Raw genomic sequence first — 24,172 nt, forward strand, 5'->3', positions numbered from 1 at the left:
GGGCACTGCATTGGGGACCCCTGGTCTAAGTATTGTAGAGACAGCGGATGGTATAGACAGACAAGGAAGTACAAGGAAACAGTGAGACAGTGTTGGTCAGTATGATAAATCGTTGTCTCTCTACACCAGGAAGTAAGCATCATAGCAAAGAAGAGTTTTTTAAGGAGGGATTTGGAGGACAATTAAGTGGCTTTGAAGAATGTTATGGGGCTTTCCTCTAAAGTGTGAGGGGCAGCATGGGAGAAAACACAAATTGTCAGTGGAGGGATGTATAAAAGATCTGAATTAGTTTTACTTCATTTACTGATGATCACTTTTACAACTAGTTAAGTTAGATACTGTTCTTATAGTGGGGGTGAAATCTGCTTCACCAATCGGAACAGATAGCTGTCAGGCCAATCTCCTTGAGACAACACGTCTAGTAAATATAGCTTGTCATGTGTCAGTTATTTTCCTCAAATGTTTAAAATAGCCAACAAATGAAGTTACATGTTTGCACATTTCGCATTTTTTCCTTTTAAAATTAACATCGTCTTTTATCAAGACATGATTGATAAAAAGTTTCTAATTTACTTATTAGCTTTATTAAAAAAAAAAAAAAGAAACTGAACATAGTTGTAAAATGTTGAGAACCCAAAGTGCAGGGTTCTCAACATCCTTGATACACTATAATTTGATTTTATAGGACTTAGATTTTTCTACCATCTTGATGATCTAAAATCACTCTACTTTTTAAATGTCTAATTGTAATTCTTGTTGTAGTCCAAATTCAACTTCCAGTTTAAAACCTGTTCCTTGTACTGAGTTTGTGACATGAATTTATAAATCTTATCCTAAGGCTGGTTTTAATATTAAACTACTGTGTGTCATTCTTTCCATTTTCTAATTTATTGGATTTAAGTTGCTGCCCAGGGGATAGGAAAAAGTGAATGGGTAGGGGAGATGGAATCTTGTATGCCACCGTATTTACAATGAACGCTGGCTGCTGTGAATATCTACAAGAAGTGATGTCGCTTCAGTACCAAAAAAGAAAAAAAAAAATCTCTGAAAACTCTTAATTTTCCAGTCAAAAAAACAGAGTGGCAACGGGACAAGCAGAGGAAAAATGTGATTCATAGTTAGCTACTGCCATTAAAATGCTAGACGTTGTTACCAAATTTAACAGTTATTGCCCTTAAAATGTCTGAAGTAATGTGTATGACAAGTACAGATTACAATAAATGGTATTGTTTTAAGGTAGGGAGCTTCTGTACGTCATTGCATTCTTCGGTAAAAAGAGTTTATGAAAGTTCTTTGCCAAGAGAAAGATACCTACCCAATATTCACTGAGTAAAGAAATATACATTTTAATTATAATCTTAATTTGAAAATTAGTGGAAAGATTTACTGAGTAATCTTATGTTTAGTCATTTAGTCATACATTTCAGACTACAGAGAAGCTCTTTTATATGCATGAAATAGGAAAAATATGTGTCACTCTCATCTTTAAATCTGCACTCAGATATGTAGGGTTTGACTGAAGAAGTCATTCTGTAATTCTTAGCTTGAAAAGAACTTTGTGCATACACTAGAACAGAGGTTCTCAAACTGTGTTCCACGGACCACCAGTGGTCCGTGAGCTCCATTCAGTGGTCCGCAGATAGTTCCCTCTAAGATGCGCACCTGGGTGGCCGCACACGAGACAATGAAGGGCCACCCATCTAATTCGTGGAGCCACGCAGTGGGGGAAATTTGGGACATGCAGGGCTGTGACGGCCAGAGAAAGAGGCGACTTTCCCCAGCTCCAGGGCTGCGGTTGCCAGGGAGAGACGGCCCTCCTTCCTAGCCTCGGCTCTGTGGCTGCTGTGGAGGAGGAGAGACCCTCCTCCTCCCAGTCCCAGCTTGAGGGCTGCTGCGGTGGGGCAGAGAGGGAGAGACCCCCCCTCCTTCCCAGCCCAGGTCAGTGGCTGCCACAGCAGGGGAGAGAGGGCACAACCATTTTATTAGAAAGGTAAAACTACTGATATTAAAATATGAGTTGTGTGCTTTTATTTGTAGAACAAAAAAAGTTTATTATTAAGGGGTTTTTTATATAGCGCTTTTATCCAAAGCGCTTTACAATAGTTAGCTAATGGTACAAACAACATTTCGAAAGATCATTAAGTGGTCCACCGAGATCCTCAGCTATTTTCAAGTGGTCCGCGGAAAAAAAATTTGAGAACCACTGCTCTAGAACATCCAGTTCTCTGCTCAGAACTCAGCACTCCAGCTTAGCTGGAAAGGACCATCCTGAGTTGAAATACAAATTAGAATATTTTGTTAATAGAACATAGATTCCAAAGCCAGAAAGGATCACTGTGATCATCTAGTCTGACCTCCTGTATAACCCAGGCTATCGAACTCCCCTACAATAATTTCTTTTGAACTAGTGCATATCTTTAAATATAAAAATCCAGCCTTGATTTAAAAATTGCCACTGATGGAGAATCCACCAAGACCGTTGATAAATTGTTCCGGTGGTTAATTACTCTCACTGTTAAAAGCGTATGTTTTATTTCCAGTCTGAATTTTTGCCTAGCTTCAACTTCCAGCTTCATTTGAACATCATGAAAATACTGGGTTCTGAGATCTGGGAACACAGCAGAAGGCTTTTATATTTAATTCTTTTGTTTTTAAAGCTGGAAAGATAGGAGGATTTCCATTTCGAACCATCACACCATTGACCAGGGGTAATCAATTATTTTTTGTCAAGGTCCAGATTTCTTGGTCAAGGTACAGTCATGGTCCAGACTCTAGAGAATATAATACAAAAATAATAATAATAGTAATAATTAAATAAAAAGATTTCACTGGCAGTTCAGAAGCACCTGGTGGTCCAGATTTGGCCTGCAGTCCACCTATTGACAATCCCTGCATTAAACTGTGGATTTGACTTTGTAGTAAGATGTACCTAGAGCAGTCCACATTGCTGAGCTAAGACATTGAACTTTAAATGACTGAAACGCACATCTGTGATTACGTAGCTGTCTCTACTATATTAATCCTGCTAAATCTTGCTCCAGTTTAAACGTAGCTGGGGTGAAATTCCAGCGCATGATGAAATTCTGGATCAAGCTGGAATGTTTGGTGGGCTTTAGCCAAGTTCTAAACATTGAATTTGGCCCCTTATTTACACTTCTGCTCGGTATCATGTTCCTATTTCACACAAGATAATATGTTCAACATTTTGGGAACAGGCTAAAATATTTGGGTTTGTTTTTTATGTGCACTGTTTTCCTCTACATTAAACATAAAATATTTATAATTGCAGCAGATATTAACAGTGGGGTGTAAGTATGAATATATCTGTTATCTGACTCTGCTTTTGCGACACTTAGGATAGTGAAAATCTTGAGTTTTGGTATATTTTTTAAATATCACTAATCTGAGAGTTATCATCTAATGCTCTGAGTCCCAAATCATCATCAGTTGGTAGAATGGTGCATTGTTGTTCATCTTTTTAAACTATCTAAATGTGACTTTGAATTATATGGGAAGTACAGTTAACTGAGAGGAATTAAAACACTTACTTTAGAAACCATCTTAATGTATATCAATCTGTATTAATCTGTCTTAATGTGTTGTACTAACATTTTAAAATGTAAAAATAGTCTAGAATCACTATATTCAGTTTGTAGATTCCTTTTTTTTGTTGGCGTTCTCTTGACTTCCTTATTAACTCAAGGTCTACTTAGAATTCTAACCTCATTTCCCATAGGTTATTTATGATTTGTATACAATAAATTGATGTGGCAATTTTTTTCTCTAATAAGTAAGGTGGCAGAATGCAAACGAAATTCAGTGCATTTTATTCTTGATTTGCTTATTCTTAATGATACTGTTCCAGCTCTCAAAAATGTACTGGATATCAGAATGATATTTCTGTAAACAAAATATTCTAACCAAAACACACTTTCCCTTGTATGATAAATTAGTTGAAAAATAAGTGAGGCATTCATTAGGTTTGCACAAGTACTGAATGTGCTGTCGTATGGTAGTTATGCACGATCCTAATTTACACTATACGCTGGTTTGCAGTTTGTGATGGACTCTGTCTTTCATAAAAAGAAAAGGAGTACTTGTGGCACCTTAGAGACTAACCAGTTTATTTGAGCATGAGCTTTCGTGAGCTACAGCTCACTTCATCGGATGCAGTATGCATCCGATGAAGTGAGCTGTAGCTCACGAAAGCTCATGCTCAAATAAATTGGTTAGTCTCTAAGGTGCCACAAGTACTCCTTTTCTTTTTGCGAATACAGACTAACACGACTGTTACTCTGAAATCTGTCTTTCATGCAGCTCTGTCTTACTTTTGGCTTACTCATATTCATTTCACATTATGTTTATGGCTTTAATGAAAAAAATGAGCTAATCATTGACAAGAACTATTACTGTTATATGCACAAAAAAGGCCAAGTGACATCATTTTGGAGAGCACTTAAACTGGTCTTTTTCTTTTAAAGACTTTAATAAATGCTTGTCATATTAGCTAGTACAGTTCACCTTTCAAGTCATGTCAGAATACTTTATCAAATGGGGCACCAAATAGCAATGTTCTTGGCACAACATGTGTAGTTTAAGAAAAAAATTAATCCTAAAGCCAAGTAATTCAGATTTGAAAGATACATTTGATCCACAAGAAGAAATCATATAATGTTCTTACCGTAATTAACAATTATTCCAGGCCAGAAAGATTACCCTTTGGTTTGGGCTTTAAGAGGAGTGGGAAGGATCTCTAGAGTTCAAAAGCAAATCATAACAGATGCTACCTTACACAGGCAGGGTATTGGTAGTTATTACAAAAAATCAAGATCAAAAAACACCAGTGCAAGCTTCAGCTCCCAGTTTCCTACAAAAATTGTTCAAGTGATGTTTGTCTGCTCCTTCTCTTTCATTGTACATGAGATCTGGTACTCTAAACCCATAGAGGTCCAGTACTGCTGCTTTTCTTCCTTGTCCACATAGCAGCCGTTCTCCTTTGGGAGCCATGCTTCTATATGGCCCTCCCAACCTCAAACTTCATCCAACGGATTTCATTTCAAGAGGAACACCAAAGTAAAATGATTCTCACAGAGTTAATATCTTATTCTGCATATTCCCAACAGGAAGAGTGAGGCATGTACTATATTGACAGGCTGTCCCTTTTGCCCCTAATCCGTCTCCTATTGATAAGGTTGCCAGGTGTCCGGTTTTTGACTGGAACATCTGGTCGTAAAAGGACCTGGCCATTAAAAGTCCGATTGGTGCAGGGCTGGCAGGCTCCCTACCCGGTTCTGCGTGACTCCTGGGAAGCGACGACATGTCCCTCTGGCTCCTAGGCACAGGCATAGCCAGCGGGCTCTGCACACTGACCCTGCCCTGAGCGCCGGCTCCGCATCTCCCATTGGCCGGGAGCTGTGGGGGCAGCGCCTGTGGGCTGGGGCAGTGGGCAAAGCCCCCTGGCCGCACCTGCACCCAGAAGCCGAAGGGACATGTCGCTGCTTCCCGGTAGCCACCTGAAGTGAGCGCCGCCCAGATTCTGTACCCCTCACTGTATCCTGCACCCCTACCCCAGCCTGAGCCTCCACCCACACTCCAAACCCCTTGGCCCCAGCCCAGAGCCCCCTCCTGCACTCCAAACCCCTCATCCCTGGCCCCATCCCAGAACCCTCACCCCCTCCCGGACCCTGAACCCCTCATTTCTGGCCCCACCACAGAGCCCTCAGCCCCAGCTAGAGCCCTCACCCCCTCCTGCACTCCAATCCCCTGCCCCAGCCCGGTGAAAATGAGCAAGTGAGTGAGGGTGGGGGAGAGCGAGTAACGGAGGGAGTGGAGATGGAGTGACTGGGGGCAGGGCCTTGGAGAAGGGGCAGGGCCACAGGGAAGGGGTGGGGCAAGAGTGTTCCGTTTTCTGCTATTAGAAAGTTGGCAACCCTGCCTGTTGATCCACAGTGCAGTAACAGAGAAGCTTCCATGGGGTTGGAAGAAGGGAGTAGAACTTGTTTTCTATTCCTATGCTTTTTTTGTGCCCCCACCCCAGATCTAGGTTCCCTCCATTTGCAAAGCTAAAGGTACAATCTAATCTAACTAAACGCTCTCCTGTCCTGTTGTGTTCCATACAAGCCTAAATCCAGCAAGAATTAAAAATGTGTAGTGTAGGGGGTATTTATTTATTTAAAAAAAAAAGTAACAAACTATACAAGTAAGGTGGCTGAGTCTGAAAAATCTTACTAAAATCAAAGGAGACATGTATTTAGTGTAAATTGTTATGCCTAAGAATAAGGGTTGATGAGAGTCTAATCTTAAAAGGTCATTTGGGAGTTTAATTGAATATAAAATGTATAGCACTTCAAATCTATTCTTTCATACAACATGAAATAGCTATGGATATTTTAAATATAAAATATTGTGACCTTATTTCTCTTTAAAAGTCATCTTAATATTTTTTCTGTTTGACATAATAGTTACTTGCTTTTGAGTAAAAGTGACATGAAATGTTATGCATAAAATCGGATAGTACTTCATTTATTACTTGATACTGAGTTGCATGCAAGATAAAGCGATGATGAGAAAGCTTATATGTCAAGACACATGCAAGGATTTTGATTATACATGCATTTGCATGTGTCTTGTAGTTCAGTAAGGAGATACACAGATTTTGGAGGTGTACTTTAGGTTTTTATATACTGGAAATCCTTTTCATAGTCAAAAAAGTGGAATAGAGTGCCTGTGTCTAAATAACACATCTGAGATACAAATTTACTGATTATCTGTTAAAACGTTCTTGTGTTTTGAAAAATCTATTCAAATTCTCACTGAGGTTTCATATTCAAGAGCCAGCTGCTGTCGTTAGAAATAATAAGTATATTTAGAGTGATTTTCAATATGTAACTCAACCCAGCCTCCCAGTTTTCACCTGCAGTTGTTTGTGGGTGTATTGAGGCATCTAACTTTACCTGATTTGTGGGGTAAGCAGGTAAGCACAAATTTTATTAATTGTGCCCACCGTTTATTTGGGTTAGAAAAATCATGTCTCAAAAATCGAATCCTTTATAATGAATGAATAAATGTCCTACTGCAGACCTAAGAAATTTTGGTGGTTCTGTTTTGGTAAAAAATATTTGCCCTTGTGCCACTTGGCAGAATCTGTGGGCATCCATGCCTCATACTGTACTATTTCTTCATTCCAATAGCGTACTCTGCCATGACCATCTCCACTTCATAATGGATGTCTGATTCAGATTAGGCCACTGAGCCACATTGACTGTGGTATCATATTGCGTGATCAGTAGCATGCTTCTACTGAGTAAAGACTGTTACTGCATACTACTAAGAAAACTGATTTTACATGATAGCTCTAATTTTATTTGGGGTTTTAAATAGACCTCCGAAAAAGATATTTGCAAATTTGGTTCTACCAGTTATTCTTATAAATCTTTTTAAACAAATGGAAGGTTAACTCTGAAATAATAGTTCCAAAAATTGTCAGTTGCATTTGAGGGGAACCATAGGAGATTTGAAGGGAACCCTCTCTTCTTGAAGTGGTAAATCATGACCTCGACCAAAATTGTTCTAAAAGTAGAAAGATGCTCATATATCACGTAGGAGGGCTAAGGATCAAAGTTGAACCAGTAAAATGAAAACCTTAAAAATGTTTTTAATTAAATCTGATTCTGTCATTTAACTGCAAAGAAGACCACCTAAGAGCAGACACCAGGATAACCTTATCAAGGAGGGGGTTAAAAGAGGCTGTGCCTCTGGAATATAGAATGTCTTTACAGTGAATTGTGGTTAAGGTTCTCAATAACATTCCGCTCAACTGATACATGTTGTTACTGTTTTATCTTTTAGACTTACAGACTTTCAAAACATACCACCTCACAGTGTGTTAAATTGTGCAATCCTTGGACCTTTTAAGATTAATGGGACTATAGGGTCTAGTAAGTGCACAGCAACATAAATAAGGCTTGCACCGTCTAGCCTCCCACTATCAGTGGAGCAGTTACAAGACATTCTGTTTTATAAAGTGACTGTCAGGGCCAGGTCCTAGGTAACCAGACCTAGTGGTCAGAGCCGGAGTCCACAGCTGGGAGTCAAGAGTCAGCTGGGTCAAGATACCAGGGATTCAGAGGCAGGAGACAAACCAGAGGTCAGAACCACAAGTCAGAGGTCAAGATCCAAGCCAGGTCAGGACACCAGGAAGTCAAGCTGGGGGATCAGGAGTAGGAGGCACACAGTCCAGAGCAGGGAGAAGCTCAGTTGTTTGGACAGTTTCCTGTTCCTCGCTTAAATAGGGCCAACGGGCCAATTGGCTGCTCTGGAACTCCACCAATGGAACATCAGAGGTGGAGCCTCAAGCTGGGCTCCATGGATCCTGGGTTAGGAGTTGTCAGCAGGCTCCCAAGTGGAGAGTTGAAGCATGGCTACTCCTGTGACCCAAGTTTGAGGCTGATGGGTCATGCCAGTGACATCTCTCCCGATTAAAACAGAAATAAAGAAATAAAGTCCAGTCCTGCAAGTCTTATTCTTCTGAAGCTTGAACTAGCATTGAGAGTTCAGCACTTGGAAGACTGGCAGAATCCAGCCCATAATCTAAAAAATAAATTTTTTTAAAAGTAAATATAGCTCGCCATTTTATAATGAGACTACTGGCAAAATAGGTGTAAATTTTTTGCCTAAGTCCCTTCATCTAATGCAAAATATACCAGAATATCTGGCAATGAAATTTAATCGGCTGAGCCTGTTATATATTTAACTATTATGAAATAATCAAATTCCCAGAATTAAGTGATTGGCTTTAATCTGCACATATGGAAAATGAGGACTTTGTCTTCAGTGTATCGGTTTTTGCAACTTCAGTATACGCTACAGATAATCGTATTGCATGAGCATTACAGACCTGATCCTTGTCCTGGCACAAAAAAAACCTTAAAGCTGCCCTAAGAGTACAGCTAAAGAATCTGAGTGGAATAATAGCCAGGGAAACTGCTATCCTCCTCTCTAACTTCTAGCACATGGAATAGATGAGGGTGTTGCAGGAACAGTGCATGCTGGTGATTCTCTGGCAGTGTGATGTGAGGGCTACACTACAAAGTTTTGTCAGCGTAGCTATGTCGATCAGGGGTATGAAAAAACCCACACCCCTTAGCTGACATACCTATGCCGGCAAAACCCCTAATGTTGACACAGTACCCACAGAAGAGTACTTCTGTTGGCGTAGCTAACATTCAGGGAGGCAAATCGCTATGCTGGCAGAAAAGTTCCTGTCAGCATACAGTGCATCTACACAGAGGGCACTGCTGCTATAGCTATACTGACAAAATCTTTGTAGTTTAGACAACAGTAACTGTTTACCTACCCTAAGCCTCTGGGAGTGCTGTTACTATCCAGTACGGATTTGCCCATGTCTACACTGTAAAATTAAGTTGCCCTAACTTACATTGGCACACAGCCGCTGTAATAATTACATCACTTGTGCGTCTCTACGCTTTGCTCCTTGTGTTGGCAGTGCGCATCCTCACCTGGAGTACTTGTATCAATTGTACTGTCAGTGTGGGGCATTGTGGGATGGCTCTTGAAAGCCAGTAACAGTCAACATAAGCAACACAGTCTCTACGCTAACACTGGGTCAACCTGCCTATATCGACCTTGACTCTACACCACTTGTGAAGGTGGAGTTAAGTTGACATAGCAGAACAGTTACATCGGTGGGAACAAAATTTAAGTGTAGACACTTTCATGGTTAGGTTGACGCAAGGCAGCTTAAGTTGACCTAACTCTGTAGTGTAGAACAGACCGTAGAGTAGCCCTGAGGCTTTTTAAAGTTACAGCAGAGTCCAAACCAGCAGCTCTGGGAGTTGAGGTGTGGGCAGAAGGGTTGTAGCAAGCTGGCTGTGACACCTCTCCCAGTGCACCAAGCACTGCTTTAGCCATCTGGCCCTACATGTAATCCACGATTATTTCAATATGTAGCATTATTATATTGCAGAGTCAACACCATGTGGACCAAAATATATGCCGATATCATATAACAGTGCTACATATGGAAACAATGATGGGTTACATGTAACAGTAACACAGCACTAACAATAAGGCAGAATACGCTTATATACATGTTTGGTATTGTAAAGTCTTTATCATTGCCCATTTACAACGAAGTATGCACTGGAAAATAAAGAAATTTCTTCAGTACTTATGGATCTGTCCTCCTTGGTAGGAAATTAGACTGTACAAAACAAATCTTCTGCAGTTGCAAAATAGAGCACAACAAATACGGACTGAAGAGGTGAAATAACCATTATGTCAAGCTATTATTATGAGCAATGTGAATTATATAACCCAAATAAACACATGGGAAAAGGAGTAACTAGACACCATTAAACATGAAGAATGGTATGTGTCAAGTTGTAAGTTCTTTATAAGGCTTTATGTGACTCCCTCGAAGGTAAAACAATAGACAAACAATAAACTGAAGCAGTACCGCTCCTTATCACACAACAGGGCTCACACATGCCTTTAGATATAATGAATAACAGTGTTTGCCAATATAAAACCAATAAACAGATACTTTTCAGAAATAGAGGACGGGATGACTCAAGATAGAGTTTCTCAAATTTTTTCATAGTTGGACCACAGCTTAACGGTGTATCCTCCTCCATTCATAATTGTATAATATCACTTTGATAACTTTGGCAATTACTAACATTGAAAAGTAATATATGGAAAATATATTTAGCTGTCCTGTAGTGCAGTTTCACAACCAGTAATAACCAGCTCTGTGTGGTAGGGATGGTGTCTTCCTATATCATTAGGGCCATTACACATTACCGGAATATAAATAGAGAATAATATATTAAATCCATCTAGCAATCTGACAAACTAAACTCTCATACGGGTGTTTTGATCGTTCCTGCTGAAATACTGTCATGACCATGCTTTTTTTCTCAAAACATTTTTGCAGTTTAACTCTTCTCTCAAAAAAGTACACATTGGAATTTCATCCTAACTTTTTCATCAGTTAAAGTTGGCTTTAAGCTTTGAAGCATGAGTTTGTGTCCCACGAACATATTAAGTTCTAACCCTTTTTGAATCCTCTAAGCTTTTGGCATTAATGATGTCTTCTCTCATGGAGCTGCACATATCGATTACGTATTGTGCAAAAACATATTTTCTTTTTATCAGTTTTAATTTTGTGTCAACTTTACTGAAGTTGCTTTGTTCACTTAGTAGGTAGGGTAAACTGCAGCACCCAATTTACCTGCTCTGCACTGTTTATTATTTTGCATACGTCTACGATGTCTCCTCCTATTAATTAATGTCCTCGTTATACTAAACATTCCCGGTCTGCAGCTTTTTCAGTTGTGTTGTAATTTGCATGTATATATGTTCATATTGAACAATCTAAACATTGTGGGCTTTTTAAGATGTCTTTGTGTCCAGCGATTCCACCTGCTTTCAGTTCTCTCAGTTTTTTCCGCAATTGCTAAAGTTCTCACAATTTTTTCACAGACTCACATTTCGAGACTTCCTCCTGGAGCTGTGGCAGGGCAGTCTGTGGCAATCGAAGGAGGAGTCTGTCGGCTGGAGACCCCAGCAAACTGAATAACTAACTTCTCAGCTCAATACAGAGAATGTGAATGACATTTTGTACAATAAGCTCTTTTGTGTTTTAACAGATGTTGGGAATTTTACTCTCATTTTATACTCTTTATTGCAACCACGTGCACCACAACTTGAGATAAATGCGGCTGTTATTTATACTCATTTTGTGTGAATGGGTGTGTGCATGCTCATTTTTCTCCCAAACAAATCAGAACTCTTCCTCGTTGTGCAGGTGGGTGAAGATAATGTATGATTAATGTTGCATTTAAATTTTCATTGTTTACAGTTTAAAAAATAATGCCCTAAAACTATGGAAAAAAACTAATTTAAAGATGTGGTAGTAACTGTCATTCATGTTCTAAATTAGGAAGTAACGGGCCTCAGAGATAGTTGTGTGGTAATGCAAAAGTGATTGTGGTTTGTACATTTCTTTTAAGTTTAAGTGGATCCAGTGGTGACTTAAACACTGCTTCTTCATCCCCTGTGTGGGGCATTTTTCTTTGACAAAGAATGGTTTCAGTGAAACAATCTAGAGCAAAATTATGGCCAGAATTGTTTTTAAATAGTCTTATAATATAAGTTGTATCTCTCTTCCCAAGCTAAGATGTTACATAGCGTCAAGCTGTACGTATTACAAAAAAGCTATATAAAGATAATGTACCGTAATGCAGTCTTTACTTTGTGTATAATGGAATATTACAATGTAAATAAGAAAACAAAGTTTATGGAAAGATTCAATACTATTCTTTGTTTCTTGTTTAAATATATATTTTAAGAAAAAGGTACAGAAATAAACGAGCATATTACTGTATGCTAAGTACGCGTATTATTGTTGAGAGATCTGATAGTAGCACTCTTCTTGACAAAGTGACTCCCTCAGAGCTCACTTACAGCATGTTTGTATGTATATTAATGTGTCTAATATGGATGAATTATGCATACATTTACTGTAATACTTTTCCCCTACATATTCTAAAAAGCTACATATTCATATAACTATGTAGGCCACATCTGCCTTGTAAGTATAAACAGTTAGTTATCTCTGGACACCGGTTCTGATATTTTAGCAAATCATTTGAGTTCTGAAGATGAGTTCTTACATTTCAAATATCCATTCAGTATTCTTCTTCCTGTTGGCAATGACGGCACCATAAGATTTTTGTAACAACCAACTTTTGTTCAATGTCTTGTAGATAGGCCAAAGAGAAACAACAGTAGTTTATCTTTTTTCTGTTCAAATTTGGTATCAGAAAGTAGATACTCCATTTTACCTTTTTCCAGAAGTACAGGATAAGTATGTAGTCTAATAACATATAGTTCACCTAACAGTGTACTCACGCCTTTTTTTTTTTTTTTTTTTTTTTTTTTTGTATTTTTGTGCCTGCTTATAACAGAAATGCTTGATTCTGATTACATGGTTGCATTGATTATGATATCAATGTTTTATGGAAAAAATTCTTAATAAATTTATTTTTAAAAAACTGGCCTGAATTAATTTTGAAGGTAACGTCACTGCATGCTTAGAGCTGTTTTTCCATTGTGACAAATCTGCAGGCACAGATCTATAAGGACAAATTCTCTGGTGTAAATTAGTGCAGCTCCACAGAAGTCACTGGAGCTGTGCCAGATTACACCAGCGGAGAATTTGGACCATAACTGGGACAACCAGATAGGTTAATCTCTGTGCCTAGCAGTTTAGAATATGCATTTTACCTCCCTGCTTTTTTACGGTCTCTCAGTAGCAGACTAAGGTTGCGTCAGAATTTTCTATTTTACAGGGTCTGTACCTCAAGTGTCTCACCATTTTTTGGAACCCTTTTTTGTTAACATGCTATGGAGAATTTGAACCAAATTTCAGATGCTAATTAATATGTTTGTGAAATTATCTCCAACCTGTGTTTTGTGTTTGTATGTTGTTTTTTAGGGAATTATAGAAAATCTGACCACTGGAAAAGCTTGATTCCTCCCCACCTCCACCCCTCACACAGTACACATTTACTGCTCCCTGCTGCCGCCTGAGTAGTAACATTGTGACTTGAGAGAGAATCAGCCACTCATCACTCCCTCCTTCAGTTCATTTGCGTACTTGGGGAGAGTCACTAATATCCTGGTTGTCATGGCTATGGCTGCTTTTGACAGCTGATTTCCTCAGACTATTCTAACATATTTCAAAGAACCCCCAACCCTAGGACAGTGCATCCCATGCCTTCCAATCGGCGGAGTCTCCTTCTGCTCCCTTCCCTCAGACGTATCATCTGGTCCACTCTCCGCATTAGTACCTGTGGAGAGAACATGAAAACGGTTACTTACCTGTATCTGCCCTGCTGGTACATGGACGTTCCCCTTTTTTCTTCTGGAGGTCACATGATGCCAAATTTCTTCACCATCCTTCTGTCCCCGACGTGCAGCCTGCTCTGAATCTTCAGAACCTTGTGCCCGTAGAAGCCTATCCTGACATCCGTCCAGGAAATAATAAGGGCAATGCATTGAGCTCAAAAGGATTTTTATGTTGAGATGTATTGGACCAGATCCTCAGCTGATGTAAATAAGTGCAGCTTTTCCAAAGGGGAGCTACGTTGATTTACACAGTTGAGGATCTGGAGACAATGAAGAATGGCAAGATTTTGGGCGGAAAAAAACGACTACTGAGGTTTTTGTAAATACCAGTATTTGAGGTAATGTCCCTCTTACTATGATTTTGGCGCTTAATTGGAGGATTCTCCCCTGTGGGAACTGTTCCTATGGACTTGATAGGGGTGAATATGCTACTTGGATATTTCAGATTCTTTTTATTGTGGATTTCATGGAAACAGTTTCAAAATGACCCTTTTTGCCATCTGAAATGTTTTGGTGTCTAGCGGTTTCTATTTGTGTGCAATTAACCCCGCAAACATTTCTTGTTTGAGTTCAATCTTTCTGAAAACAAGCAGGATTTTAAAAATGGTTTGTGAAATAGTTAAATTGGCCCCTTAACTTTTTCCCCCTTCACCCTACCTTCAACTTATGTTTACTACCTTGTGGACCAAAGGAAAGCCCTGATGATTTGAATTCCAGCATATGGGTAGTGCTCCCTTGGTGATTTTGTTGTTGTTAACCAATTTATTTGAGCATAAGCTTTCGTGAGCTACAGCTCACTTCATCGGATGCTTATGCTCAAATAAATTGGTTAGTCTCTAAGGTGCCACAAGTACTCCTTTTCTTTTTGCGAATACAGACTAACACGGCTGTTACTCTGAAACCTGTTGTTGTTAGTAAGCAACTGAAGTATTTGTTTGCTTTGTAATATAAACCAAATAGCAAATCAAGCAGAAAATGAGTAGCAAGTACTTAAGTTTTTTATTTTGGTTACATGCCTATACAATCTGCACATCACTTACCAATGCGGGTAGACAGACATGCACTAACTCTGCTCAAGCTAGCATGCGAAAAGTAGCAGTGTAGCAGGGAGTAGTGCAGGTGACTGCTTGGGCTAGGAGCCCAAGCATGTATGCAGGAGTCCGGCCTGTTTGTACTCAGGCTGCTATCCCAGTGTGCTGCCCCCAGCTACACAGCTATTTTTAGAGCACTAGCTTGAGCGGGGCTAGAGCATCTCTGTCTGTCAGAGCTGGGAAGCACACTCCCAGCTGCCCTATTGATGGACCCTGAGAGCAGCACACTGCTGCTAGAAGCCTGGCTTCGTATCCAGCTGTGGCACGGGACGCTGAGCAGACCACCTTCCCCCACTGTTCAGCTCCACTGCTGAACTATGAAGCTGTATGTCTAATGTTCTCCCCCTTCCTCTAGGTGAAAAGAAAATGAACTGGCCCAATTGAGTGTGAAGCCATAGCACCGTCATTGCACTAGCAGGACAAATATTAACTCCCAGTGCTGACTGGGGAGTTACTGTCCTCAGACTCAAATGGGGTGCAGAGGTGACCCTGCAAACAATGCTCTTTTCCTGGACAGCTGGGAAAGCATGCCTGAATTTCCATGCTAGGAGAAGGCAGGGCTGGAAGGACACTCCTTGTGGTTACACTGAAGGCAGTGACAAAATTTGCATTGGGCCTGATCCTGCTACCAATTAAGCCATACTTGGTTTTTATTTTATTTTAGAAGAAAGGAGGATTATCAAGGATAAGTGCTGAAGACAGACATGCACCGCAACAAAGCATGCCACAAAGTCCCCTACACCATGTAATCATGGCTCTGGGCATTAAGTGATATAGACCCAAAAGAAATTATACACTTGACAGCAATAGATGGTTAAAATTATTTAAAAAAAAAAAAGGGCAACCAGATGAAGTGCATGTAAATACAAACTGGAAATTGATTAATATAAATCAGCAAACACACAATTACACTTATCAGGCTGTTTTCTAGTAGACAGGTTGGTGCCATGGTAGCTGCTCTTCTTTCTTAATGAGCCTTTGCTACTAGAAGACTCATTGTCTGGTATGTAGGGGTATCAGATGCATTTACTCACATGTTGCATGTTAATAAACCTATGGGCAGTGCTCCCTATGTGATGTTGTTGTTTGTTAGTGAGCAAGGAAAGTGTATGTGTTCTTTTTAGTATAAACCAAAATTGCAAACCCCAAGCAGAAACTGAGTAGCAAACACCTTAGTTTTTGATTTTGGTTAGGCGTATATATAATATGCGTACCGCCCATGCTTTTTGAACTCTCTGACAGCAGCTACTCTTAATGTTGTAAAACTATCACCATGTCTGCCTCCAAATTTGCACCAGTTTCATTAAAGAGGTGTTTTTAAACAGACTGTAGCAAAACTGGCGCAAAACAGTGTGTATGCACTTCTATTTTAATTTAGGAGTGGCTTGTTTGGTTTTAGCTTAAGTCTGCAAGAAATTGACTTAAGCTAAATCAATTCCTTACAGAGTTGATCTATACTGAAATAAGATACTTGTAAAGAAAAGTAAGTGTCCATATCAAGTTTTGCACCAGTTTAACAAAGTCTTGCTAAACTCATTAAATTATGCTGCTTTCTTGTAAAAACGCTTGTAAAAATATCTTCATTTCATTCAAAATGCAGTTTCTATCATCTTTTGCTTCTATCTGCTCATATTTTGATTTCATGCTTAACACATTTTATAAATCCCCTTTTATGAAAAAATAGGTGAAAAATGCTTTGTAGTCTTTAGAATATGCAAAATCAGTTGCATTAATAGTGCTCTAAATGTTCATGTATTTTCTCTTCTCCAAGGTACAGCTGTATTAATCCAAATACTGGGCTGAACAAGCAGTGAATAAGGTGAACTCATCGGGGAGGGGGGAGCTATTTTGATGTTAAATAGATTTTTTTTTTCTATTTTGTAAAGAGGAAAAGGAAAATTGTTCTTGAATATAGCAAATATTAGGAGTAATGGCACAGCAGAAAAGGCACAAAAACAGTCCCTACCCTGGAGCCTTACAATGTAAAAGATAAAGAGGAGGCATGTCACACACTAGGAGGCCTGGAAGATGGTGGTAACTAAGGGCTTATCTACACCACACTTTTAGTGTGTGTAAGGGCTTTTAGTGTGTGTAAACGCTCTTTTTTGGTACTTAGTTGGTGCTTTTGCTGACAAAATACTTCCAGCCCCATGAGCAGCGTTAGCTTTGTCGGCAGGAGGGTGCTCCGGCCAACAAAGCCGCGTTCATGCTGCCCCTTGCGTTGGCAAAACTTTGTCTTTCGCGGGGGGGGCTTTTTTAAGTACCTGTCAAGGTTCCTTCCCCACTCTGAACTCTAGAGTACAGATGTGGGGACCTGCATGAAAGACCCCCTAAGCTTATTCTTACCAGCTTAGGTTAAAAACTTCCTCAAGGTACAAACTTTGCCTTGTCCTTGAACCCTATGCTGCCAAGTGTAACCACCAAGCGTGTTAAACAAAGAACAGGGAAAGAGCCCACTTGGAGACGTCTTCCCCCCCAAAATATCCCCCCAAGACCTACACCCCCAATTTGCATAGGTGAACACAGACCCAAACCCTTGGATCTTAAGAACAATGAAAAAGCAATCAGTTCTTAAAAGAAGAAGTTTAATTGAAGAAAAAGTAAAAGAATCACCTCTGTAAAATCAGGATGGTAAATACCTTACAGGGTAATCAGATTCAAAACATAGAGAATCCCTCTAGGCAAAACCTTAAGTTACAAAAAGACACAAAAACAGGAATATACATTCCATTCAGCACAACCTATTTTACCAGCCATTTAACAAAAGGAAATCTAATGCATTTCTAGCTAGATTACTTACTAACTTAACAGAAGTTCTGAAGAGCATTCCTGATCTGTTCCCGGCAAAAGCATCACACAGACAGACCCTTTGTTTCCCCCCCCCCCCCTCCAGCTTTGAAAGTAACTTGTCTCCTCATTGGTCATTTTGGTCAGGTGCCAGTGAGGTTATCCTAGCTTCTTAACCCTTTACAGGTGAAAGGGTTTTGCCTCTGGCCAGGAGGGATTTTATAGTTCTGTATACAGAAAGGTGGTTACCCTTCCCTTTATATTTTTGACGGTACCCATAAAAGACAAAAGTTTTGTTGACAACTTCGCAGTGTAGACAAGCCCTTAGATTCTATTAAACATTGTAATAGTGTGTGTGTGTGTGTGTGTGTTTGGGGGTAGAGAGGGCATTTTTCCACTTCAGGTTAATGTTCGTAGGCATTGTGGAAGAGAAGGAATTTGAATAAGGAGGGGGTAGAGTCCTGACATACTGAAGTTGGTAGGCCATTCCAGTCATAGAGGGGTGAAAGGAAGAAGATGGGAGTGTGAAATTGAGGTCAAAGGGGCATCGAGGTTGGCATCTCTGTTGCAGAGCGTTTGTCTACACTGCAATTAGAAGCCTGCACCTGGTCCATGCCAGCAGATTCGGTCTAAGGGGCTTGGGCTAAGGGGCTGTTTAATTGCAGTGTTGACTTTTGGGCTTGGGCCTGCATTTACACTCTAATTAAACAGCCCCTAAGCCCGAGCTATCTGACATGGGTCAGCCGCAGGTTTTTAATTGCCATGTAGACATACCCAGAGAAGGGGATTAAGGAGGATAATGTAAATGTTATCCAGTTGTAGGCTGGAGCTATACATGGCCATGAAGGAGAGAACTAGACATTTAAACTTGGTATGGGGGGGGAAACAGCTGGAGAAAGTGAGGTGGTGTGATTAGATGAGGAAGATAATTTTAGCAGTTGTGTTTGGGGATAGACTTAGAGGGGGAAACTATGGACCCAGGGAGACCAATAGTGGGATGCTGCAGAAATAAAGATGGGAGGTGAGCAGGTATGGACAAGTGTTTATCAAGACAAAAAGGAAGGTTCCCATTCTTAATACCTTGTGGAGTCAGTGGCAGCAGGATTTAATACCCCTGGAGCCACTAAGCATGATACGCCATACCAGCACTTCTCAGCTCCTTCATTTTCTTCATTTAAAAAAAATGTAGCATTTATGGTTATGAAGAATATATTCCAACTGTGAGCTGATGCAACACTGTCTGCTTGGTTTTAAAGTTGTTTACTAAACATGCTTGGTAAACTTATGCCGCCCAAATTAAAGAAAACATCTAAAGATTGATGATGTACAGTATTTAAGGCAGCAGTTGAGTTTTGGAAACTTCATCAACTAGCCTGCACTTTCCTATCCCCTTTTCCTCCTCCTACCCCATATTTTGTGTGTGTTTCTATTCACAAATGAAAGAGAGAAAGTTGTAATGGCCTTGCATCTGTTTAAACTGGGAGGAAAAAACACAGCTTGGAGAGACTAGGAAGCTGGACAGCTCTCAAGGGTGTAGGAAGGGATTAATATGCCTTAAGGGTTCTTTAAAATAACATTTATATGATGTATATACAAGCATATGTATGGGAATGTGTATGCCCCCCCCCCCATCCAGCAGAGCATTTAAGCTTATGCTTAGTCCCATTAAAAGCAATTAGACTATTTGTGCCTGAAGTTACCCAAGTGCATGGCTGGATCAAGACCTTAACTTTAACTGCCATTCCTCTGACTTGTCCTTCTTAAATCTACAATAACATGTTTTACAGATAATGCTGATAAACCCCAGCTGACCTTGGGAGACTTGGGCCTATTATGAGATTACTTTTGCCCCTTTCACTTATTTAAAAAACAACAACAAAAATAAGAAATTATATGTTAGGGAAAAAAATTATAATGCAGCATTCAGGTTTCACAACTGAATATTCAACCTTCATTTTTGTATTTCCTGCATTTTGGATATTTAACTGTAAATATGCCCTCTTATGCATATACATTCTTACAGTCTTTAACTGTGATAACATGTTTTAGATTCACATGTATCTAAAGATTGAGGACCGATATATATTTCAGAACTTGTTTAAGATTGGACTTTGGTAATGTATGCAGTTCCTTTTGGGTGCCTGGCTATGCACCTTTAATAGTGAATCAATACACTTTTAAAATTTTAATTATACATAACGTGATTCTCTGAAGTTCAGATTATGCTTTTTTAATTTTTTAATAAGCTCTATGGAATCACCATCATCTCCAAATATTGTGATTTTTGGCTATCGCATGTATTGTTAAATTACCAGATCCTCAGGCAACAAACACACATTTATGCTGATGACAGTGTAACAAATATGCAATTTTTGGCAATATCCTTGCAACACCTTATTGAATTAAGTTTAAGTATCTTTGCAAAGGTTATGTATTGTGCATCTAGATGATCAAAAGACTATATTGAACAATGTGGCAGACAAGAATGGTCTTTTGGGACAATATGTGTGAAGTGGATTTCCTGGGAAACGTCTAGGGTAAGGTAAATACAAATTCCCCACCCCCAGTTATGCAAAACACCAGCCTTTTGAAGCTAAACCTTGGGGAGTGGGTCTTTTTCTGGTGATCCTATGTTACATAAGGCCAGGATTTCAAAGGCTCAAGCTTTATAGATAGGGCCCTACCAAATTCACGGCCATGAAAAACGTGTCACAGACTGTGAAATCAAACATCTCCCATGAGATCTAGCTATTGCAGGAGAGGTGGAGAGGCAGGGCTGGGGGTGCCCCAGACGGGGGCACTGGGCTCAGAGCGGCCATGCATGGGAAGGAAGAGCAGCTGCTCTTGCGGGGATATCAGACTCACGGGTCTGGGTACCTCCCCCAGTTGCAGGAAGGTCCACAGCTGTGCTGCCTTCAGAGTCCAGAGGGGCTGTGAAGGCAGCGCAGAGGTGAGGGTGGCAATCCTGCGTCACCCACTCTACAACAGCTTTGGGAGCCTCCAGGACTACCTTTTGGGATGAGCCCTCCGCCCCGGTTACAACACCATGAAATTTCAGATGTAAATATCTGAAAGCCTGAAACTCACTAATTTTAAAATCCTATGACCATAAAATTGACCAGAAGGGACCCTGAATTTGGTAGGACCCAATACTGTATAAAGGAAAGACTGAACTATTCATGGGGGTGCTTGTTAAACTCCAAAAACCCCCTTTGTGGAGTTTGAAGGACTGGCTCCTACCAGAGCCCTCGTTGGCGATCATGGCTAATCTCTTATAAACTTATTAAGATACTTGCAGGTTCTCTTAATGTTTTTAATATATTTTCTCTGTAATGCCTTCACCTTTAGAATGTGTGTGCTTTCTTCGAAAGAGCTTGGTGGGACTCATAACTATGGCAGTTACGTTGATCATAGCCCTTGGAGAGAAAGCAAAGTGCAGACATTGGCCTGTTTAGGCGGTCTGGCTTACTGGGAATATCAAAATGTAGGCAGGGAACTGCGTAGCCTGCAAAAACCCTGGTCAAGATGGGGAGAGACGCATGTGGTTTGAGCATTGGCCTGCTAAACCCAGGGTTGTGAGTTCAATCCTTGAGGGGGCCATTTAGGGATCTGGGGCAAAAACTGGGGACTGGTCCTGCTTTGAGCAGGGGGTTGGACTAGATGACCTCCTGAGGTCCCTTCCAACCCTGATATTCTATGATTCTATGGTGGTGGCCGAGGAGCTGGAATGGGTTTCCTTAGTGGACCACAGAGGGAGAAATACAGAAGCAGTTGCCCTGAAATGTGACAGATAGGGTTCTGACACAAAAATGTTGCCATGTTTTCTGTTTAGCTGACAAGTGACGGTTCTCCTAATTCTCTATAGCTATGTCTGTTTTCCACGTCAAATAAACTTTTTTTCCCTCCTAACTCTATAGGGGCCAAATTTTCTGATACAGAAACTATGTAGGACACAGTGAGTATTTACTTTTTCGAGGGTGTAATTAAACACCTCCGGGCCCTGGCCAAAACAAATAAAAGCCCCCTAGTCTGGCCATGTGGGAGTTTGGCACAAAAATGCCATTGGCTGTAAAATCTACAACAGAAGGAAGGATTAAATATAAAATTGGCTTGGCCATATTCTGAAGAACTGTAATGTTAGTGTTTACAATATCCAGAAAACCTAAAGCCAAGCCAAAGGTGGTTCTTCATGACCAAACTGGGAGGTACTGTAAGGAAAAATGACCACAGTGATTGCTACTTTAGGAGGGAGAACAGCTGCATGGCTGCAACCACAGTTTGGGAAGCCAGTTAAATGAGGACTAGCATATACTCTGCCTTGAAATTACATGGTATTTTCTCAGAGTGGCAATTGGCAGCAGTCCTTACAAGGCAATGGAGAAAATGGAATGATCTATAATGTGGTTGACTTCTACAACAGCTATGGAGTTCAGTACCAGTCTTGGGATTACTTCTAAACTGACCCTTGATTTTCATTTTATAGACATCCTGTTTTAAGGTGCCGTGTAGCTACACTATTTATGTACCTTTTATTCCAAAAACCACTTTACTTCAGGGCTAGTCTGAAGTCTGTGCACGAAGAAACAATTACATATGGAAAGCTCTGAAAGCTTTTCTTATTAGAGAAAGGAATGTATGTTGTATGTGTGGGAAAAGAGGAATCTTGAGATGGATTGACTAACCACTGTGGAGAGAGATGCCACTAATGACGAATGAGCTAAAACTTCTAAACCAGGTGCTGTAAGTTGGACTCTGAAATTCGGATTTCAGAACCAAATCAAAATAGCCCTGTTAATAGGAGCAGAGCACCTTCAGCTTCCATTGACTTCAATGGCACTTGGATAAGGAGCATTTCTGAAAATTGGGCTACATATATTTAGGTGGCAAAAATGGATTTAGGAACTCAACTTCAGGCACTCAGGTTTGAAAATTTTGACTAAGGTCCCCAAAGGTGAGAAAAGGGGGAATAAATATGGTAGTTGGAGTGGCATTCTTGAAGGGATTTTCAGATGTTCTGTTTGGCAAAAAACAAAAAAACTTTGTAAATCTGAACTACATTTGAAACAATTATTTTTAAAAAGTATTGTGATTGCTTAATGCCACCTGTGTTTAAGTAATAAATGAATGAGAAAATGCTACTGGTGATTGCAGTAAATGGACTTTTATCAGTTCATGGACTGATCCATCAACAAAGTTTATTCAAGATTTACTTTTAGAAAAATAACTTGAATATTCAGTGGATTTACTTTGAGTTCCTTTAGCTGTCATGTCTACTCTAAAGAACAAGACAAACTGAGATCCAGTCACCATTTGCCAAGATGACTGATGACCGTTTATCAAAATTTATTGAGAGGATGGAGATTTATGAAGATTTATGTCTGTTTGAAAATAGCTAACCTTTGCCCACAGCCAATACACTACAGTGTCCTACCCGGGTCTGCTGGAAAAAGCTGCTTCAGGCTCTCAAAGACTTTGTCTACACTAGCAAAATTTGGGCCTGTAATTCCCTGCTGCAACAACTCCAGCAGTGGTCACTACAAGTGCTGCTGTAGCTGGAGCTAGGGCATTTTTTATCAGAGCCTTCTCATTCCGTTCAGAGTGACCTTACAGGTCAAGAGAGAATCCTGCTCCTTGGTCAAACTGTGTTGGCAGGGTAATGTTGTACTAGGTAGTCAAAAGTCCTGGATTGGCAGGCAGTTGAAGGAAAGGTTAGTTAAAATGTGTCTGAGTAGGGAAACAAAGGCTCTGTTCAAAAGGCAGAGCAAACAAATTGATTAAAAATAAGAACTAGAGCGAAAAGAAGTCGAAGAGGAGTTACTGTGGGGAAAAAGAAAGCGAACTGATTTGTAAAATTAAAGGTATAGCACAAAGAAGAAAGCTTAGGACATAACTGAGGAGAGAACATCAGAGAAGCTTGGTTAAGCATTGGTTTACAGTTCATTACCTTATTTACTGTAAACGGCACAGAATAGCCGAGACCACAACCTGATTCCTTCATCCTCCACGGTGTCTCTGCAGAAACAAGAAAAGCACCCTCTGGTTTCCTGGGCCAGGGGTTTTATTTAAAAGGATGTTTTCTGAACTATTGGATCATGTACTGCACAGTGAGGGCAGGAGGAGAAATTTCTTATTGGTGAGCAAGGTTAACAAGGTCTTTATGCCAGACACAAGATGGGTCTCACTGTAGAAGCCTGTGGACATACAGGTGACAACAAAATCAAGTTTCATACCCCTGACTCAGAATTAGCAGCCATTGAATTCACCATACTTTTAGCTTACTAAGGGTCAAAACCCTGAGAGATGGTGCTGTTAATTAATAAAAGTTTTGTATGCTTTTTTGCTTTTTATGGAAAACCCCG

The 24,172-nt window shown here is 40.1% G+C and overlaps 1 protein-coding gene across 4 annotated transcripts in view; it reads left to right on the forward strand.

Moving 5' to 3' along the window:
• The window catches only part of TASP1 (taspase 1), a 158,986-nt gene extending 146,074 nt beyond the window's left edge, over positions 1-12,912 (forward strand). For 2 of the 4 annotated variants that reach the window (XM_074947171.1, XM_074947172.1), the window contains one exon: positions 11,506-12,912. In XM_074947171.1, coding sequence (XP_074803272.1) covers positions 11,506-11,598 — 93 coding nt within the window. In that variant the 3' untranslated portion in view covers positions 11,599-12,912. The remainder of the gene's footprint in view (positions 1-11,505) is intronic. The other 2 variants (XM_074947169.1, XM_074947170.1) reach the window with 1 other exon arrangement.
• The last annotated feature ends 11,260 nt before the right edge of the window (positions 12,913-24,172 follow it).

Source organism: Natator depressus, chromosome 3 (genome assembly GCF_965152275.1).
Source record: "Natator depressus isolate rNatDep1 chromosome 3, rNatDep2.hap1, whole genome shotgun sequence".
In the NCBI taxonomy this organism is placed as follows: domain Eukaryota; kingdom Metazoa; phylum Chordata; order Testudines; family Cheloniidae; genus Natator; species Natator depressus.